General features: G+C 44.3%; 1 protein-coding gene across 1 annotated transcript in view; it reads right to left on the minus strand.

The window, feature by feature from the left end:
• Positions 1-1,448: 1,448 nt before the first annotated feature.
• The window catches only part of NID2 (nidogen 2), a 105,881-nt gene continuing 86,587 nt past the window's right edge, over positions 1,449-20,742 (minus strand). The window contains exons 16-21 of the mRNA XM_040332954.1: positions 18,910-19,039; positions 16,627-16,798; positions 15,137-15,294; positions 11,558-11,681; positions 8,177-8,289; positions 1,449-2,052 (exon numbers count right to left, since the gene is read on the minus strand). Of these exons, the coding sequence (XP_040188888.1) occupies positions 2,042-2,052; positions 8,177-8,289; positions 11,558-11,681; positions 15,137-15,294; positions 16,627-16,798; positions 18,910-19,039 (708 nt within the window). The 3' untranslated portion in view covers positions 1,449-2,041. The remainder of the gene's footprint in view (positions 2,053-8,176; positions 8,290-11,557; positions 11,682-15,136; positions 15,295-16,626; positions 16,799-18,909; positions 19,040-20,742) is intronic.

Genomic DNA, 20,742 nt, shown 5'->3' on the forward strand with positions numbered 1-20,742 from the left:
TGCAGCACACGCCCTATTCATGTTTTTCTGTGCGATGCATTAGGCCAGTGGTCATCAACCCTGTCCTCAGGACCCACTAACAGGCCAGGTTTGCAAGATAACTGAAACACATCACAGGTGATATCATTTGCTGCTCAGTGATTGCAGTATCCTAGTCTGCACCTCCCCAAGGTAATACATACAATCTGGCCTGTTAGTGGGCCCTGAGGACAGGGTTGATGACCACTGTATTAGGCAACCCATTCTAAATAAAAACTATATGGCATTTAAAAGCATGTGGAAATTTAAGCCGTGCTGCATTTTTCACAATGCAAATTGTGCATTTCAATGCCTTTCACCCCAAAGCCTGCAAGCTGTGTGGTCGTGCCCTAGGACTCAGTGGGCCCTGAGGACAGGGTTGATGACCACTAACAGGCCAGATTTTATGAATTACCTTGGGGAGATGCAGACTAGAATACTGCAATCACTGAGCAGCAAATTATATCACCTGTGATGTATTTCAGTTATCTTGCAAACCTGGCCTGTTTAGTGGACCCTGAGGACAGGGTTGATGACCACTGAACTAGACTGCCAGCATAAAATATACAGTGAGGGACAGAGGAATCTAGTTGGGTCGTTCTTCAATGGATTGGTTTCGTTTTAATCTCCATTCCAGCAGAATTTGAGGCCTGAAGTGGGCAAAGGCTCCAAAGGGGTGTCCACAGGGACACCAGGAAGAGAATTAAAAGGCCAAGTTCACTTTTTTTTGTTTTTAATGTGCATTTTTGTTTTGTTTTTACATTGCATCTGCGATCAGCAGATCACGGGTACAATGCCTGGATCTTGCAGACGCTCAGTGAGCGCTCTCCCTTTTACCACCGATACAGTCGGGCATTACTGAATGGCAGAAGAATCAATGAATTATGAGAGCGCTTACCAGAGCCCTCGCAGTTCATTGAGTCCATCCGCCACGATGGTCAACCGTACTTGTAGTCTATTCATTAACAGGAGACTGAATAAATGATCCAATATACATATGGGTGTAAATGCTTCTAAGGGTAAGTGAGCCCCCTTACGTTCCATCCAAAGCACAACTTTATCCGACTTTACACACCGAGTCGCATCAAAGTCGTGCAGGCACCTTTTCAAAGTCACTGTGACTTCACACCAATCTGAATGGGTGCCACTGAAAACCATGGGATGCGACTTTATTTGTCTACAGTGTGAATGCAGCCTTAATGCCTGCATTGAATTGTATTGCGCTGCCCAAACTTTTGGTGCTGTATAAATCCTGTAGAATAATAATGCAGTTTCTTAAAAGATCCACACAAGGTGCTGCACTTGAGTTCTTCTCTACCTTTTTAGAAAGGTTTCAAGCCATGTCGGGTTCACTTTAATTACCCAGCACCGTCCTCCTCCCCTCCTCCCCTCCCCCCCAGTCAGTATAAATCCCAATAACTAGCCCAGACTTTGTAAAGGAAAAGGATGTTTTATTGGAATTACCTGTGAAGTGTTGCATTGTACAGCGGTTTCTGAAGGTGGGTGGGATACAGTTATTGATTTTGGTATAGGTAAGACACAGCCATATACAGTTAGCTATTTCACAGTAGACATCTTGTTTATAATATGAACTGAAATCTACATATTAAGAGATTAAAAATTATATAAAAAAAAAATCGGCACCATTAGAATCTTTGAGTTAAAAAAGTAAACACGATACAGATTTAAAATTTAACCTCGTTTTTGGCCTGAGAGATTTCCTTATGGATTTTTCGACAATGCCTTTCACATCTCTGCAGCTAAACAGGTTAACAGACGCATCTTATTAATCTTTACAGGTACAAACATTTCTTTAAAAAATACAGTAGTAAAAATTGAGGTAAAAAAAAACTTTACACATAAATTTTTTGGAAGGAAATTTTGTTCATTTTGTTTGTTTTTCAATATGATTTGTGTTGTTTTAAGTCGTCCTTCTGTTTCCCGATCCTTCTTAGCGGAGTCAGAGACGACAGGAGAGGAGGAAAGTCCTCCTTAGCAGTCTTGGTCTTTTGTTATGGTCACATCACTTTTTTCCTGCAATACATAAACATGAGAAAATGTCTTTGCTGTTCTTTAGAAAAATGATTTGTAAATATGATATGTATTGTAAGAATGATATGTATGCAGACGTAAATAGATGAACCTGACCCAGGTTGTATGGAATGGATCCCATATGTAAAATCTAAAAATGCCCTTGTGGCTCATTAAACCCAACATGATATCTGCTTACAAGTATCAGAATTGGGAACTGTAGTCACGGTGGGATGGGAGACCCGAGCCACAACCTCCCGCCTGCTGGCCAGAGTCCCGAATGAAGCCAGAATCGTCTTTGATCGGGTCTCTGATGTAGTAACCCAGAAGCGATGTCGCTTCAGGTTTACTTGGCTCCCAATGGCGCAGTTTTTTTTTTTTTTTAAATCAAAAGTATTTAAAAACTTAGAATTTTGATACTTTGAAGTGCAGAGGAGGGGTTTTGGGTATTTTTTAGACTCCAGATTCCTCCATAAAGAGTGCCTATTACTGGCACAAGGGATGTTTAAGTTCCTTGTGACACCATTAATAGTGATCAGAGTGCCCCCATGCTTGTGCACCAAAGAAAAAGCATTCATAAGTCGCACCCGCAAATGTAAACAGTTTTCAAATCACACATGTGAGGTATCAACAAATGAGAAATGGTAAACCAAGTTCAATATATCTCCCTCAGCGCACACAGAAAAATAGAGACGGTAAGCAGCTACTATTATTGTACAAAAGATATCCAAAAATATGTCAAAGTACTAATGCAAAAATAGCAAGAAATGGAAATAATATATTTAACCTCCCTGGCGGTATGATTCTGTCTAGAATTACGTACCAAAAGCAGTACAATTATTTTGCAAGGAAATTTGGCGTTTTATACTGTAGGCGTGTAATTCTTAAGAATAACTCACTTAAATCTGACCAAACAAGAGTAGTAGGCATCCCGGGTATGATTTTTTTTTTTTTTTTTTTTTAAAACAAAATGATAAATTATAATAAATAATTATAACAAATAATATAATTATAATAATTATTCAATAATGTAATCAACTCAATCACTGAAATTTGCTTAGTTGCAGAATTGTCGCTGATATTACATTTTTTTTTATGACGAATTTCCCCACAAATCGCTATCGCACAATTCTGCAAGTGATTATAATTTATTATCGCTGTTTTCTAGCTGATCTAAAACCATTTTTGACATAAAGGGACACTTTTGGTTGCTATGGACAATCTACAGTTTGCAGGCAGAAAGAAAAGTTTTTATTATATAAAAGAACATGTAGGACACTGGGCAGACCACTAGGGACAAGGGGGGTGTGTATTTTTTACGTACTGTAATCTATAAGATTACAGTATACTGTATGTATTGTGTTTGTTTACTTTTTTAATTTGCCGCCGTTCTCCGCCGTCACGGAGATCGGCGGCACACAGGGAGACTGTGAATCGAGCGAGGAGGACCCGCTCGCTCACACAGCGGGGAGACATCGCAGGATCCAGCGACAAGGTGAGTAACTTGTCTGTGGATCCAGCGAGAAGGTAAGCCGCGCCGCTGCACACTCTGCACGTCCACCCCGAGCGTGACTCGGGGATACCGATCTTAGCATAAAAAATCCACCCCGAGTCACGCTCGGGTTTACCACTAAGGGTGTTAAAATCGAGTCCACTTATATAAAAACGGTAAACCACTTAGATTTTGCACATTGGTGCGAGTCCATTAAAAAGCAGAAGGTGAGCGTAAAATAGCCCATCAAAGAAATGAGGATAATTTGATAATTTCCAACACTGGATAAGATCTGTGTCACCACACCGCTTGTGTCACTCCCTCCCTCCAGGTAATACACTTGCCAGATAATACTGGATAGTAGGCTTATCACTCCACAGATACTGTCAGAAGACCAAGCTCGTGCTATCTAGATTATTGTTCATCACAAGCAAATAGAGAAAAAGTATACATAGTGTAATCCAGTATAACTCATATTTATGGTTTAAAAGCGCCTCACGATAACACGCTTAGGATATTTTACACGCCCTTGTTTTATTTATGTATTGTAAGTAAGCGTGTTATTGTGAGACACTTTTAAACCATAAATATGAGTTGTACTGGATTACACTATGTATACTTTTTCTCTATTTGCTTGTGATGAGCAATAATCTAGATGGCACGAGTTTGGTCATCTGGCAGTATCTGTGGATTAATAGGCGTACTATCCAGTATTATCTGGCGAGTGTATTACCTGGAGGGAGTGACACAAGCGATGTGGTGACAGAGATCTTATCCAGTGTTGGAGTTTATCAAATATCCTCATTTCTTTGATGGGCTATTTTACGCTCACCTTCTGCTTTTTAGTGGACTCGCACATGTGAGGTATTGCTGCGATTGTTCAAGCAAGAGCAATAATTCTAGCAAAATAACTGCTAACCATTTTTAAGTACCATTGTTTGTCGCCATTCCACAAGGGTGCGCAATTTTAAAGTGCAACATGTTGGGTATCTTTTTACTCGGCATAACATCATCTTTCACAATATGCCAAAAAATTGGGATAACTTTTTTATTAATTAAAGAAAAACAGTAAAGTGTCAAGTTATTCTCTATGGTCTTTGCTTTGTTTGGAGGTTCTAAGTAATTTTCTAGCAAAAAAATTACAGATTTTTAACTTGTCAGAAATGGGCCTGGTTTTGAAGTGGTTAAACACTTTTGGGGGAAAAAAGTATTACGAATCACTCAATTCAGAGTTCTGAACTTACGAGAGCAGAAGTTCAGAACTCTGAACTTCTGCTCTCTAGCAGCGCTTTACCACACAGGTGGCCCCAGTCTGAAAGGGGGTCTTAATGCAGTGGTCTGCCTGTATCTCGGGGCAGACAGTTGGACCCCTTTCACACTGAGGAGTTTTTCAGGCGCTGCTATACCGCCTGAAAAACTCCTGCTCAGCCTTCTCAATGTGAAAGCCCGAGGGCTTTCACACTGAGGCAATGCGCTGGCAGGAGAGAAAAAAATCTCCTGCACGCAGCATCTTTGGAGTGGTATGTATGCCGCTCCTTCCCATTTAAAACAATGGGAAACCGCGGCAATACGCCTCTGCAGAGGCGCATTGCGGGCGGTATTAACCCTTTATTGGCCGCTATCGGGGGTTAATACCGCACCGCTATCGGCTGAATCCGTTGGTATAGGGTCAATCAATGACAAAAGCACTCTCATAGTTCTGTCTGCTGTAGTGGCAGATGGAACTTGTCGTTCATTCACTGACTTATGTGAATGAACGATGCAGCTGTGTGGGTGGTGCTCATTGCTAAAATGTGACAGCAGGGAGATGATTTCTCCCACCCCACCACCACAAGGGGGACCTTTATTTTGTGGTGCAACATGTTCCTGCCCCCTCTTCCTCTGTGACCTGCTGTCACTTTTTAAAAACGGCTCTGCCCACCCATCTGCATTATTCATTCCCAGATTTCTGGGAATGAATAAACTACAAGTACCGTCCTCCACTGCGGCAAACAGACTTGTAGTTTCAATGTGCTGTGGGAACGGAAATGTCTGCAGGAGCTCACAGTGCACTCGTGATCTACAATGCTTTTCAGGCTCCTGCAGGAAAATAAATTAAAAAAAAAATTCCTGCAAAAACAAGTGCATTTATTTTTTTTCAACTGTAAGGCTTCATGCACACAGGATGTTTTGCAAACTCTCCTGGCAGCAGTGTTTTATCATCAGGAAAAAAAGCTACAAACTTTTAGGCACATTTACAGTCGTCAAGAGCATGGGCATTAATTAATTTCATCAGCCAAAAATATTAATTTAATCTAGCCCTTGAAATTAAACGCTCAAGTGCTAAATGCGCCTAGCAGCGTCAAGCGGTTGTGTTTTTTTTTTTTTTTCCCAAAACGGGCCTGGACACACTGGAAGTGTTTTATTTTATTTTTCCTGCCTCCAAATACCTCTGCTGCTACTAAAAACCTATGTGGTGTGTAGGGATGAGCTCCGGCGTGTTCGCACACCCCACGTGCAGAGCCTGCACTGCGCTAATCACAGGCAGTAAGACATTGTTCCGATGCGTGACTGCAGAAATCTGGAAATGGCTCAGTGCAGACTTCCTGGCGGGCTCTGCACGTGAGGTGTGCGAACACACCGGAGCTCATCTTTGGTGGTATGCAATGCATGGATACACAGGCTAACACGCAGTGGTCATTAACCCTGCCCTCAGGACCCACCAACAGGCCAGGTTTGCTAGATAACTGAAATACATCACAAGTGATATGATTTGCTGCTCAGTGATTGCAGTATTCTAGTCTGCATCTACCCAAGGTAATACATAAAATCTGGCCTGTTAGGCCAATGGTCATAAATCCTGCCCTGACAACAGGATTGATGACCATTGGCCTAACATGCAGTGGAGTTTAGAGGCATGGGGGGGAAAAAAAATGCCAGATGCCCCTAGGAGCAGCTGCAAAAACATCCGGTATGCATTAAGACCAGCTAGAGTGGTAATAACATTATGTATGTTTTTACTGCCATAACGGGCAATTTGAGTTGCAGAGGAAGGTAGGATAGAACCGTATATGGGTTCTAAAGCCTTGTTCAGCAAAGAGGTAAGTGCACTAACCTATAGTAATATATTAGAATGATCTAATGCATGGGTCTTCAAACTATGGCCCTCCCATCATGCCTAGTCATGTCTGTAAATGTCAGATTTTTACAATGCCTCATGGGAGCTGGAGGGCCGTAGTTTGAGGATCCCTGATCTAATGGTTTGACTTCAGCAGAGTGATTTTTTTTCTTTGGTTAGGCCATTACTTAGGGACATATTTATACAATAATGAATGAGGCGCCATTCAACACTAGTGCGACTACTGAAGTCACCAAATTTCAAGTGCAACTTTACACTCTCTGGCACTCAAGTCGCATTAAAATAGTGCGGGAAACTTTTCTAAGTTGCATAGATTGAAACAGGTACCTTGGTGTATTAAAAAAAAAAAAACATGCTTTTTACTTTGATTTACAGGGTAAGACCCTAATCAGTAAACCATCTGATGGGGAACTAGTCTCTGCCCACCCCAGTATAAAACTCTTCAGCCATATTTCTTTTAGTGTGATCAGGGCAGGCACATGGACGCATGAATTGAGCACAAGCACCTCAGTGCTGCACACCAACAGAATTCTAAAAGGTCTATATATCACCCTTTATGAATTCCCTGTGTATTGCCAGCTCAGTTTTTTCCTTTGGTGGATCAACAGGTCTTTTATTTTCCTCCAACATAAATTTTACAATCTGATAGTTTGTGTTTACTGCAGTAACAAGAAAATGTTTGTGTCGGTATAGTATGTAAACCTTAAAGTGAAGTTCCAGCCTTTTACTGTTTATTAAAAGTCAGCAGCTGTGCTCTCCGAATGGACAGGTGATCTCCTGGGACCTGTCACAGGTCCCAGGAGATCACCTAGAGGGAGGGGTCGCCTAGGAGGTCCCTTAGTGGAAATAAGACAGGAAGTCCCACTCCTACCGAAGCCCCCCTAAAAAAAAATGGAACTTTAGCTTTTCGGGAACCCCCCTCCAGTGTCACCCCCCCCTGCTGTCTTCTGGGAAACACACTGTTCCCAGGAGAGAGTAGGGACCATTAATGGCATGCGCAGTAGGGAACCGGGCAGTGAAGCTGCAAGGCATCACTTCCTGATGCCCTCCCTCATTGCTCGTCCTTGTCCGCTGACTTTGCGTGGCGATGGACAGTAAGTGTTCATTTTTTTAAAGTCAGCAGCTGCAGTATTTGTAGCTGCTAGCTTTTATGCCTTTTTTATCTTTTTTATTTCTGACCAAATCTGAAGCTTGCACCTGCCTCTATTCTCCAGGTTGGTACGCGGTGAGGTGCCCTCTGTGTTATTCTGGCATGCAGCACATGGGTGACATGACAGAGTCTGCCTCTCAGCACTAAGTGACAAACACCTAGAATGATCTGTACATTATAGCACTGCAATCTGTAAGACCTGCCAGTCCCAAAATGGCATGGTCTGAAACACAGATGAATCAATATAGATCCTGGTATCAGGTCCTGATACTTTAACACCATTGTGGACAAAACCTTGGATATTTTAATAGTAGAGGCAAACCGCCACAAAGAAAGAGGTGTGCAAGTACACAATGTGGAGACTCACCAGAAGGACAATATGGATATATTGCTGTTATTCCATAGAGGTGTGATCGCTGTTCTGGGAGATATTCCTCTGTGATCTGTCCGTTTTCTTTATTTATGGATATCACACCGTCCCTGGAAAAAAAGACACAAGAATTCAGCTACAAAATGCTTTTACACCAGAAACATTACCCACGTGTATTATCCTCGCTGCATCATGTCATTGTGAGGCAGGCTAGCAAAACGTGAAAGACTGACATCTGGTTTAAATGGCGGAAAAGGATGTGAATGGCAAGTACGGTAAGTTGAAACCACATTTAACATGCTAACTGCTTCTCATCTGCAACTTTGTAAAATGACGTTCGGGCGGGAACCCTATTCTGGGAGGATATCATACATATGACGTCCTCCTGAGAACGGGGCGGACTCTGATCAATTGTCCTCTGGACACAGCGAGTGACAGTGTACCAGCCCACTGCTGGTACCGTGTGATCGCTGTGACCAATCACAGTAGATCACATGACAGTTATAAACAATGAATGGCTTCCTTTCATTGTATTGCTAGTTGGTCAGTGATCACATGGCACAGACAGGGCCAATCACAGCCCATTTGTACCATATAAATTAGCTGTGACTAATCACAATAATACACAGCGTCAACACACTTTTTACTCATGTGCATTTATTTTTATTGGAAGCCTACAAAGCATTGCACCCGTAATCAGCAGATCACCGGTGCAATCTCAGGCTCCTGCTGACTCTCTGCCTGTACCTCCAATATGGGCAGGCAGTTACTGAATTGACAGGGAGCGTCAATGAACAACCTAAAGCACTCGCCAGCACCCTGCTAGTTCATTGAGAAGTAATCGGCCAAAGGATGTTGGTACTTGTATTCATTCATTCACATAACTCTGTAAATGAATGACACGGGGGTGTGGGCGGAGTCCTGCATGGCTGTATTCTTTTCAAATTGTGACAGCGGATGTGGAGAGAGGCTGCAGGAACATGTAATGTGTTCCCAAAGGTGGAACTGTTCCTTTAAATCTGATTTAAGTCTGGAAGTGAATGTACAGGATGATGAATATTACATATCTGCTTGTATGGGTGTCTGTTGGGTCACTGAAATGTTTTCTGGTTTTACCTGGGTAAAATGGCTATACATTGCACCTGTGTTCAAAAAGACACTATTACTTACTGTACTGTGTGTGTGCGCCCCCAACTCAAATACTTTGTGGGAAGCATGTGAGCTGTGATGCAGTGCTTGGGCAGGTTCCATGATGGATAATGGATGCCATCCCCCGCTCCTAGGCTCAGACATCAGCTGATATTGGGTATTTTGGTTGCAGCTGCGCAAGAGGAAGGTGTGGTGGGGAGTTCTTGGGAGGTGGGTTGAATAAGGGCATTGCATAGACACTGGGGTTGATTTACTAAAGACAAATGGACTATGCACTTTGCAAGTGCAGTTACTCCAGAGCTAAGTAAATTACTTTACACTGATGCCCAAACACAATCCAGGATTTTTTTTTTTTTAAACAGCCTTTTTAATTCACATGATTGGATGATGAAAGTCTGCAGAGCTTCCCCTCGTTTACTAAGCTCAGGAGCAACAACTAAAAAAAGACTGACAATTTTGAAAAAAAATACGTTTTTATTTTTTTCTGTTAATTTTTTTGTAAATAAGTAAGTTTTCTCTTTCAATTACGGGCACTGATATGGTGGCACTGATGAGATGCCACTGATGGACATCGATGAGGTAGTACTGACGGGCACAGATAAGGTGGCACTGATTGTCGGCGCTGGTATGCGGCACTGATGGGCACACATGGGCTGCACAGTTGGGCACACATGGGCTGCACAGTTGGGCACACATGGGCACAGATGGGCGGCACAGATGGGCACACATGGGTGGCACAGATGGGCACACATGGGTGGCACAGATGGATACTTATGGGTGGCACAGATGGGCACTGTGGGGTGGCACTGATGGACACTGTGGGGTGGCACTGATGGACACTGTGGGGCGGCACTGATTTACCTATGTTGCCAGTCAGTGCCCATTTGTGGGCACTGATTGGCATCTTTTTTATTTTTTAATGCTTTTTTTTTTTTTTTCAGACTTTTTTTTTTTGTTTTGTTCCCAGACTTTTTTTTAGTTTGCCCTTCCCTGGTGGTCCAGTGTGGCGATCCAAGGGGGGGCTGCACTGATAAACAATCAGCGCAAACCCCCCCCCTGTCAGGAGACCCGCCGATCGACTCTCCTCAACGGCTCTTCCTGTTTACATCGTGATCAGCCGTGGTTGGACACGGCTGATCACGTGGTAAAGAGTCTCCGTGAGAGACTTTACCGAGATCGGTTTTGCGGGGTGTCAGACTGAAACCCTGCAACAACGATCGCCGCGATACGCGCCCCCAGAATCCTGAGGACGTCATATGATGTCCAGTCAGGATTCTACAACCACTTTGCCGCCGTCAATATGTCATTGGCGGGCGGCAAGTGGTTAAAGTGGAATCTAACACTAAATCTATTCTCAGCCACATTCTAAAACGAATCCAACACCGTAAAGAGAAAAATCGCTGTACTTATCTTTTCTGAAGCCGATCCGGTCTGTGTGCAGGAGAGAACCGAGAACGTCTGGGAAGTGACATCACACATAGACCTTCTATGGGGCTCCCGTTGTCGGCTGCCTCTTCTGCACCCTGAGGCCGCTGCTGAAAGCTCAGCGTGGGATCAGACCGCAGCAGCTGCAGAACTGGCAGATATACTGATTTCTTATTTACAGGACCAGATAGATTAGGTTTAGATTGTGGCAGAGAGTAGGTTTTGGCTGAACTTCCACTTAACGTGAACCCGTCAGGTAGATTGGTATACTTTCTTCTAATCTATAGCACCATATAGTTTTGTTTTTTTTCTTTTACATGCCCGGGAATTATGTTAAACAAACACAGGGCCTAGGCATCTGCCTGAGTTGCCACGAAGGTTTTTTGACACAGAGCCATTGAATGTTGGGGCTCAGCCAGTGTCAGACATGAGGCCCTGCACCGAACAGACTAAACATTTAAAAGGAAAAGGAATTGGACACAAATAAATCCTTCACTCCAAGGGCCGGGTAACAGCTGACACACTGCAACTCTGTGCGGTGCAATTTTCATCTGAAATTGCACTGGATTGCAGCAAAAGTAGTGCATGCGCTAAAAATGATCAGATTGCATGGTAGTGTAGTATCGTGCAATCTAGTGCAAGCAAATGCACTGTAATTGCAATCTGCGTTTGGGGTGTTTATTTTATGACACCGAGTGCGTTTGAATACAGTGTGGAAAATGCACACGAATCTTTGGTTTAACCCACACTGTGTTCTGGTGTCAACAAGCCCCAAATCAATTGCAAGTAATGGTCCTTTCTTACCTCCTCCAGTCCGTGTGGTAGAAGTGATTGGCGAAGCCCACAACACTGAAGGGATAATTGAGGTTACTCTGAATCACACGCCGTCCACTTCCATCAGACAGAATACATTCTAGTTTCTTGGTTCCTGGGGGGAAAATAAATAAATAAATCACACTGAACAAAACACGCATACTAGGTATTTCTTAATGGTAAACCTGATTAATGGCTGACTGCATTTAGCATCCATTGATCACCCTACTTATTAAAAAATAAAATAAAAATACTGCTTATGAAAAAAGTAGTGTATGTTTAAGCCCCCTTTCACATGAAGGGTCCAATCGGGTCTGCCTGTCAGTTTTTCAGGCGGACCTGATTGGATCCTCCATTTACCCCTATGGACTGGCTGGTGTAAACAAACTTGTGTCAGTTTACACCCACCTACCACCAATCCAATCCGTAAAAATTTTTTGGAAGGGCATCTGAAGGGAGATTGGAGTCTGTTTACACCTGACTGTCCATAGAGAAACACGGCTCTGAGTCTGCTTTGCAGAAACTGAGTGGACACGTCATCCACCTGCTCTGATCAGTGAACAGATCCCCTGCTGATCCAAGTGGAGTCTGCCCCATGCAAAAAGAGCCTTGAGGCCGGGTTCACACTGGAACCACACGACAGTCATACAACTTTTTCATCCTACTTTGCTCTGTGACATCAGTCCTACATCCATCCGACTTGAATGAACAGGATACTACTTTGATCCAACTTTGTGATAGTCTGACCAATCAAAACAATCCCAGTGTGAGATAAATTCCTTTTACTGCTGCTGTAATCACATGTCGGATGTCAAATGTCAGATAGTTAGGACAAGGCTCCTTACTTTGATCCGACTTCAATGATATTCAATGGGCTGAAGTAGGATCAAAGTCGGACCAAAGTAGTACAGGGAGCATTTTCAAAGTCGGACCAGTTAAGACGGCTTTCACAGGGAAACATGGATTTTCACACGTCATGCGTTTGTCGGACAAGTGTGAACCCGGCCTAAACCAGCAAGTGAAAAAAACAACAAAACAGATTAAAATCCGTCCAATAAACGGATAGGCCGGGATTCACGTAGAGTGGCGCATCTTTATACCGGCGTAGCGCATCTCATATGCGCTACGCCGACGTAACTCAGTGAGGCAAGAACAGTATTCACAAAGCACTCTCTCCCAACGTTGCACCGGCGTAACGTAAATTGGTCGGCGTAAGCCCGCCTAATTCAAAGTAGGAAGGAAGTGGGCGTGATCCATTTAAATGAACCGTGACCCTATGCAAATGAATGGCCGAACGAACGGCGCATGCGCCGTCCCGTGGACACTTCCCAGTGCGCATGCTCAGAATCACGTCGGACCCAACGCCTAAGATACGTCGAATCACTGAACGTAACCTATGCCTAGCTCTATTCACGTAGTCCTACGTAAACGACGTAAAATACGAAGGCTGTTCCGTCGTCCATGGGTTGCGCCTCATATATGGTGGACTAACTTTACGTCTTACGTAAACGACGTATATTACTGCGACGGGAATCGGCGTATCTAGGTCATTTACATATTCGACGCGTAAATCAATGGAAGCGCCCCTTGCGGCCAGCGTAAATATGCGCCCAAGATACGACGGCGTAGGAGACTTACGTCGGTCGGATGAAGCCAAATTTCAGGCGTATCTTGTATTAAGAGTCGGGCGCATAGATACGACGGTGCATCTGTGCACTTACGCTGCGTATCTCAAGATGCGTCAGCGTAAGTGTTTCCTGAATCTGGGCCATAATGTGTACAAGGCTTTAGACCCCATACACATTTTTCGATTTTCTGCAGATTTTTGTCTTCAGATTTACCAAAACCATGTAGTGCAAGGGCCTGCCTGATTGCATACAAATCGAAACGCTTAAGGTTTGACCTCATATTGTATGGTTTTGGTAACTCTGAAGACCAAAATCTGCAAAAAATCAAATAGTGTGTATGGGGTCTAAAGCCTTGTACACATGATCAGTTTATTGGACGGATTTTCATCAGTTTTTTGTTGGATGCTAGATATAAACTTAAAGGATAAAACTGATCCAGCAACACAATTTAGATCTACACCAGGCCCCGTGGGGCATATTTACTAAAACTGCAGAGTGCAAAATTTGGTGCAGCTCTGCATGGTAGCCAACCAGCTTCTAACTTGTTCAATTAAGCTTTGACCAAAAAAAAAACAACCCTGGAAGCCGATTGGTTTCAATGCAGAACTGGACCAGATATTTCACTCTCCAGTTTTAGTAAATCAACCCCCATGAGTCATAGTCTGTATGTTACTGTGTTACCATGTATGGGCCCGTACACACGCTCAGAAAATCTAAGTTAAATTTTGTCTGATGAACGATCTGCCGATTTTCTGATTGTTAGTATGCTGCTTTTGACAGCCGATTACGAGTTTTCGTCCAACAAAAACTGGATGTGCAGGCTTAAAATTTTTTGTCTGATGTGGCCACAACATTCGATTTTCTTTTCATTAGAATGGTTTTCTGCCCAAAAAAAATATCTGAAGAGCAAGACTAGGCATGCTCAAAAATGAAAGAACACATACAATTCAACGCGTTACGTCACTTCTGACGTTGAATTCTGTCGTCAGAGAATTTTCTGATGGTGAGTACCCTCTCCACTTACGATTTGAGACTAGATCCAACAAAAAACTGACAAAAATTCATCCAATAATCTGACCGTGTGTACAAGGCTTCAAATCGAAAGCAAAGAGGGTACTCGCCATCAGAAAATTTTCAGACGACAGAATTCAACGTCAGAAGTGACGCAACGTGTTGAATTGTTTTGTATGTGTTCTTTCATTTCTGAGCATGCCTAGTCTTGCTCTTCAGATTTATTTTGGGCAGAAACCCATACTCAAAAGCAGCATACTAATGATCAGAAAATTGTCAGACCGTTCATCGGACTAAATTTAACTTCAGATTTTCTGACCGTGTGTACAGGCCTTAAATGAACACTAAAGGCAAAGTTTTTTTTTTTTAAATAACAAACATGTTATACTTCCCTCCACTGTGCAGCTCGATTTGCACAGAGTGTCCCCGAACGCTGTCCTCTGGGGTCCCTCGGCGGCTGTCTCGGCTCCTCCTCGCAAAAGCTTTCCACCTTAATGCGAGTGAGCTCGCATGGTGGAAAGCTTTTGCGAGCGCGCTCCCGTGATACAGCAGCGGCCATAGCAGCCGACTGTATCACTCGGCCACGCCATCCGCTGTGATTGACAGCAGTGCCATCCAATGGCTGCGCTGCTATCAATCCGTCCAAACAACGGCCAGGCTGGCAACCGAAGAGGATCACGTGGATGCGCACGAGACTTTCGAAGGGTCCGGTAAGTAAAACGTGGGTTCGGGGTGGTACCGTGGGATGTTTTTTCACCTTAATGCATAGGATGCATTAAGGTGAAAAAACATTTACCTTTACAACCCCTTTAAGTCTGCTGGATTCTTCTTACTTACATTCAGTTTTAGGAATGGCTACAACAGGTTCTGTCTAAACGTAAATCAGCAGCCAAGTGAATGAATGGTAAGTTAAAAAATAAAATAAAAGTACCTGCATCTGCCCAACATATTTGTTTGGAGAAGGGATCAAATGTCAGTCCATTGGGTAAGCCAATATTATCATTGACCAGGATCCTCCTGTTTGAGCCGTCTACATAAGAGGTTTCGATCTTTGGAGCCTCTCTGTTCCAGTCTGTCCAGTACAGGTTCCTGCAGGGGTAAGAGACAGAGAGAGCAATAAGTATCCATTTCAATCCACCTCTTCCTCTGTCCTCAAATAATAAAGATTGAGTTATTAAAAAAAAAAAAGTTTGAAAGAATTTATTCATATATAAACACTGGAGAATTAAAAAGGCACAGTCCACATTTAGCAAAAAAAAAATTCACCCAAATAAAACAATACATTTGCATTCAGGCTTGCACTACAGTCACACAGCACAGGTTCCTGCAATAGTTTACCTCCCAGGTCTGTATGTGAGGGGTGGACCTTCTGGAGGAGGTAAACAATGATCTACCAATGTGGTGACATCATCATGTGTGTGCCACCAGAGTGATCTGGGATTTCCTCTGCCATAGTGGCAGAAGGGACTTGCAGTTTTCAAAATCAGAGATCCCTGCAGGAAGAAACACCCTCCAATTCAGGTAAGTGGAGAAGAGGGCAGTATGGGAGTGTTGGGGAAGGTGACCAGATTTCATGTTACACCGTAAATTACCGTATTTATCGGTGTATAACGCGTGCCGGCGTATATCACGCACCCCAATTTTAAGAGGGAATTTTTTGGAAAAACAATGCAAAATAAGATAAGCAGCAATGTACAGTACCTTAGGGCTTCTAGCTGTCAGCACTCGATGGTGGAAGGGAGGGGAGCTGGAACTCTCAGACGCAGGGCTTCAGCAGTCTGTGGTGAAGGGGAGGGTGAGGAAACCCTTAAACGCGGGCATCGCTGTAGCGCTGGCCGAGACTGTAGCGTACCTATGGCATACCTCGGAGGGGAACGAGTGCCCGCCAGAAATCACCGAGCCGTCATCTCCACTCGGCTGTCACGTCACACACGCACAGTCCCGCCTCCGCCATCGGCATTGGACCATCTCCTGTGACAGACAGAACACTGGTCCAATGCTGGTGGCGGAGGCGGGACTGTGCGTGTGTGACGTGACAGCCGAGTGGAGATGACGGCTCAGTGATTTCCGGCGGGCGCTCGTCCCCCTCCTTCCCCTCCGTGGTATGCCATCGGCGTATAGCGCAAACCCGTGATTTTCCCCCTATTTTCAGGTGAAAAAAAGTGCGCAGTATATGCCGATAAATACGGGTACTAATCCAAAGGAGCTGAAATTTGCTAATTTGCTTATCCAACAATCGCGTTTTAGAAAAAAAATCCAGTTGTTACACATGGCCAATCATCTTGTTATCTAACAGTCACATGGCAAAGGTACCAATAACTTTGGCAAATGAAGAGTCTTTATGGCTTGATTAAAAATGAACTTTACACGATGGCTGGATCATGTACAGCGTACCTTCCTTGATTGGGCAGTGGTACTTACCCTCTCACAGCGTCCACAGTGATGGCACGAGGATTCACCAGGTTTGTGTCAAACAGGGTTTTCCTGAATGTTCCGTCCAGCCGCGCGCTCTCAATTTTATCAGTGCCGCTGTCAGTCCAGAACATGGTTTTCCGCAGATAATCGATGGCCAGGCCTTCCGGACTCATCAGATCTAAGATAAAAACGTCACAACAAAAGCTTCAATTGTGGAAATGTAACACGGAGTGTAAGCCTCAGCTGCCACCCCATAAATCACGCACACTAAAAATTCGATATACTGGACCTCTGACATGATAACTGCAAATCTGTGTACAATAATATGTCAATTCTGACAAGAAGTGCCTTTAATATGGCTAGAAACGTTCACAGGAAACACCGGCTGAGCTTTGAACCAGGAATGCACAGCTGTGTATGAGCTCCAAGTTCTCAAATGATAACTCCCCTAATGATCAGGAGCCAATCCGTGTCGTTCCAGATCATGTGATCACCTTTACCGCCAATTTTATTGATCACATACAAACTAGTGGTTCATTCACAAAATAAACCATTAGCCTGCAAATATGTATTGTGCCTGAAGGTGGCAGTGCACCTCTAATACCGCAATACAGACGCAGTTACAAAAATTTAAATAATTTAAATATTAATTTACAGCTTACAATAAAAAAAAAAAAGCTGAGTCATATTAATAAAACCCTATGTATAAAATACAAGTTTAAAGTGATTGTAAAGGGTTTTTATTTTTTTTATAATAAACATTGTATACTTACCTGCTCTGTGTAATCGTTTTACACAGAGTGGTCCTGACCCTCCTTTTCTGGGGTCCCCGGCCTGTGATCTTGGCTCCTCCTCCCTTCAAAAGTACCCCCATAGCTGCTGCTTGCTATGAGGGCACTCGTGCAGGCTCGATCCTGAGCCGGGCTGTGAGTGTCTATTGACACACACACAGTGTGGCTCGGCCCCTCCCTCCTCTGGGGCACAGTGATGGATTGACATTGGGCTCAGGTAAGTATTTAGGGGGGATGGGAAGGAGATGATCGTAGTTTTTTTTTTTTACCTTAATGCAGAGAATTCCCTAAGGTAAAAAACATTTAGCTTTTACCACTTTAAGCCTGTTCATCAATTTAAAAAAACAGACATCAGAGGGTGGCAGTAAAGCCTCCTGAATGCCTGCCAGCCACTGCTATACCACCCTCTGACAAGTGATCCCCTGCCGATTGCTTTTCAGAGGTCAGTAAGCATTACTGCCATTCTAAAAAGAGCCCTAAGGCCTTAATCTGACTTGGATGTCCTTAAAAATAATGGGGTGGATTCAGTAAGCAATTGCGTCTGCGTAACCATAGTTACGCAGCGCAATTGCTTAGTTGCCCCGGCGTAATGACTTTTCTGTATTCAGAAAGCTTGTTACGCCGACTGCAGCCTAAGATATGACTGGCATAAGGCTCTTATGCCGTCGTATCGTAGGCTGCATTCTTACACAGGCCGCTAGGTGGCGTTCCCGTAGTGGTCAGCGTAGAGTATGCAAATTGCATACTAACGCCGATTCACAACCGTACGCGCGCCCTGCGTACGCAGTTTACGTCGTTTGCGTTCGTCGGGTTCCGCGTAAGGCTGCTCCTGCTATTAGCAGGCGCAGCCAATGCTAAGTATACCCGTCGTTCCCGCGTCGCGATGTTTGAAAATGACGTCGTTTGCGTAAGTGAATCGTGAATGGCGCTGGACGCCATTTACGTTCACGTTAAAGCAAATGACGTCCTTGCAACGTCATTTGCCGCAATGCACGTCGGGAAAGTTTCCCGACGGAGCATGCGCACTACGTTCGGCGCAGGAACGCGCCTAACTTAAAAGATCCACGCCCCCTACGGGATCATTTAAATTACGCGCGCTTACGCCGGCCATTTTTACGGAGCGCCCACGCAAATTACGGAGCTACTGCTTCGTGAATGAAGCGTAGCGCAGGTAATTTACGGAGGCGCAGCGTTAAAACGGTACGCTGCGCCTCCGTAAGAGGGCGCAAGTCGTACCTGAATCCACCCCAGTATTTAGGGAGAATTTGTTATAAGATTATTGTCACACTAAATGGGCAGCCATATATACTCATTCCATTCCATAGTACAGACACAATAAGATCTTACAATCTATTACATGTCTATGGGGTAATCTTATTACAACCAACCAGTTTGCAGCTGTATTTACCTACAATATTTGTAGCATTGCTCGGCTATGGGCCATAGTTTGTGGAGCTCATCGGAAAAAAATAAAACAACAAAAAAAAAGAAAAGTTACCTGTGCTAATAAGGACTTCTGGTTCTGCCCCGGGCTCCAGGCCGGCTCGACTGATTGTACGTCCAGAGACGTCGGTCCAGTACACTTTCTTCTCTTGACAGTCATAATCGATGCCCACTACTATGGATCCCTGCAAGACACACATGGGGCCATCAAACCTCTAACATTGATATTTAAAAAGAAACTTACCAGAAAAAAAAATCCAATCAGCTGTGCTCATGTGCCAACAAGGAGGGGAGAGAGCAGAAGGGTACAGAGATGAACTCATCAGTCTTCTGCTTCTCTTTAGCTGCCCAGTCACAGGCTGGAGGAGGGGCAAGGCCTATAGGTGTCCCCTAACTGCAGCAGAAGAAAACCTGATCCCCTGCCCTGCCAAAGATAACTATGCTGTTTGGCAGAGCTGTGCAAGCCTTATGTGTAATTAACGGTTTGCCTAGAATTCATCTATAAGCCTCAGTCACAGTGAGGCATTGGTGTGTGCAGCCTATTGCATTAGGCCCCTTTCACATTGGGGCGGGAGGTGCGGTGGCGGTAAAGCACCGCTATTTTTCAGCCCCTAGCGAGGTGTTTTTACCCCCGCTAGTGGCCGAAAAAGGGTTAAAACCACCCGCAATGCGCCTCTGCAGAGGGGGTATAGCTGCGCTGTCCCATTGATTTCATTGGGCGGGAGCGGTGAAGGAGAGGTATACACACTGCTCCAAAGATGTGGCTAGCAGGCCTTTTTTTCCCGTCCTGCTAGCGCACCGCTCCAGTGTGAAAGCCCTCGGGGTGGAGAAACAGCAGCAGCCGTTTAGGGTCGGTTTGCAGGTGCTATTTTTAGCGCAATAATGCCTGCAAACCGCTCCAGTGTGAAAGGGGTCTTAGGGTGTGCACCCCAGAGCGCAATCACACATGCGTATATATCAGCAGAAAAGTAGATTGTGTCAGAGCAGTAAACATAGTTTACTATGCTTCAGTTAAGAATGAAGACAGGAGAAATCGGTTCAGATCACTCACTTTTTTCATTCAGATAAAGAAATGAAGGCCGGTTAATGAAATATTTACCAGCCCCTTCCCTGCATCTGAGAGGAGGTAAGCTGGCAGCACTGCAGGGGGACTCGGCAGTGCATGGGTGGATTAGGGTGTGCCCGGGCACATCCGGAAAACCCTGTGCGCACACCTATGCAGTGTGGCCTGTAGTATCCGAGTGGACTATTAGCCAGATTCAGGTAGGGCGCTGCATCTTTAAGGCGGCGTAGCGTATCGTATTTATGCTACGCCGCCTTAAGTCAGAGAGGCAAGTACTGTATTGACAAAGCACTTGCCTCCCAACTTACGGCGGCGTATCGTAAATAGGGCCGGCGTAAGCGCGCCTAATTCAAATGAGGATGGGTGGCGTGCGCCGTCCATGTACATATCCCAGTGTGCATTGCTCCAAAGTACGCCGCAAGGACATATTGGTTTCGACGTGAACGTAAATTACGTCCAGCCCTATTCACGGACGACTTACGCAAACAACGTAAAATTTTCAAATTTCGACGCGGGAACGACGGCCATACTTAACATTGACTAGGCCAGCTTTTTGTTGGAATAACTTTATGCCGGAAAACGCTTAAAAATAAACGGTGTATCTTTACTGCAACAGGCGCACGTACGTTCGTGAATCAGCGTATCAAGTCATTTTCATATTCTACGCCAAACTCAACGGAAGCGCCACCTAGCGGCCAGCGGAAAAATTGCACCCTAAGATACGACGGCGCAGGCCGTCGTATCTTAGCTAGGTTTAAGTGTATCTCAGTTTGAGCATACACTTAAAACTTACGACGGCTTAGATTCCGAGTTACGTCGGCGTAT

The sequence above is a fragment of the Rana temporaria genome, chromosome 13, assembly GCF_905171775.1.
Source record: "Rana temporaria chromosome 13, aRanTem1.1, whole genome shotgun sequence".
NCBI lineage: Eukaryota > Metazoa > Chordata > Amphibia > Anura > Ranidae > Rana > Rana temporaria.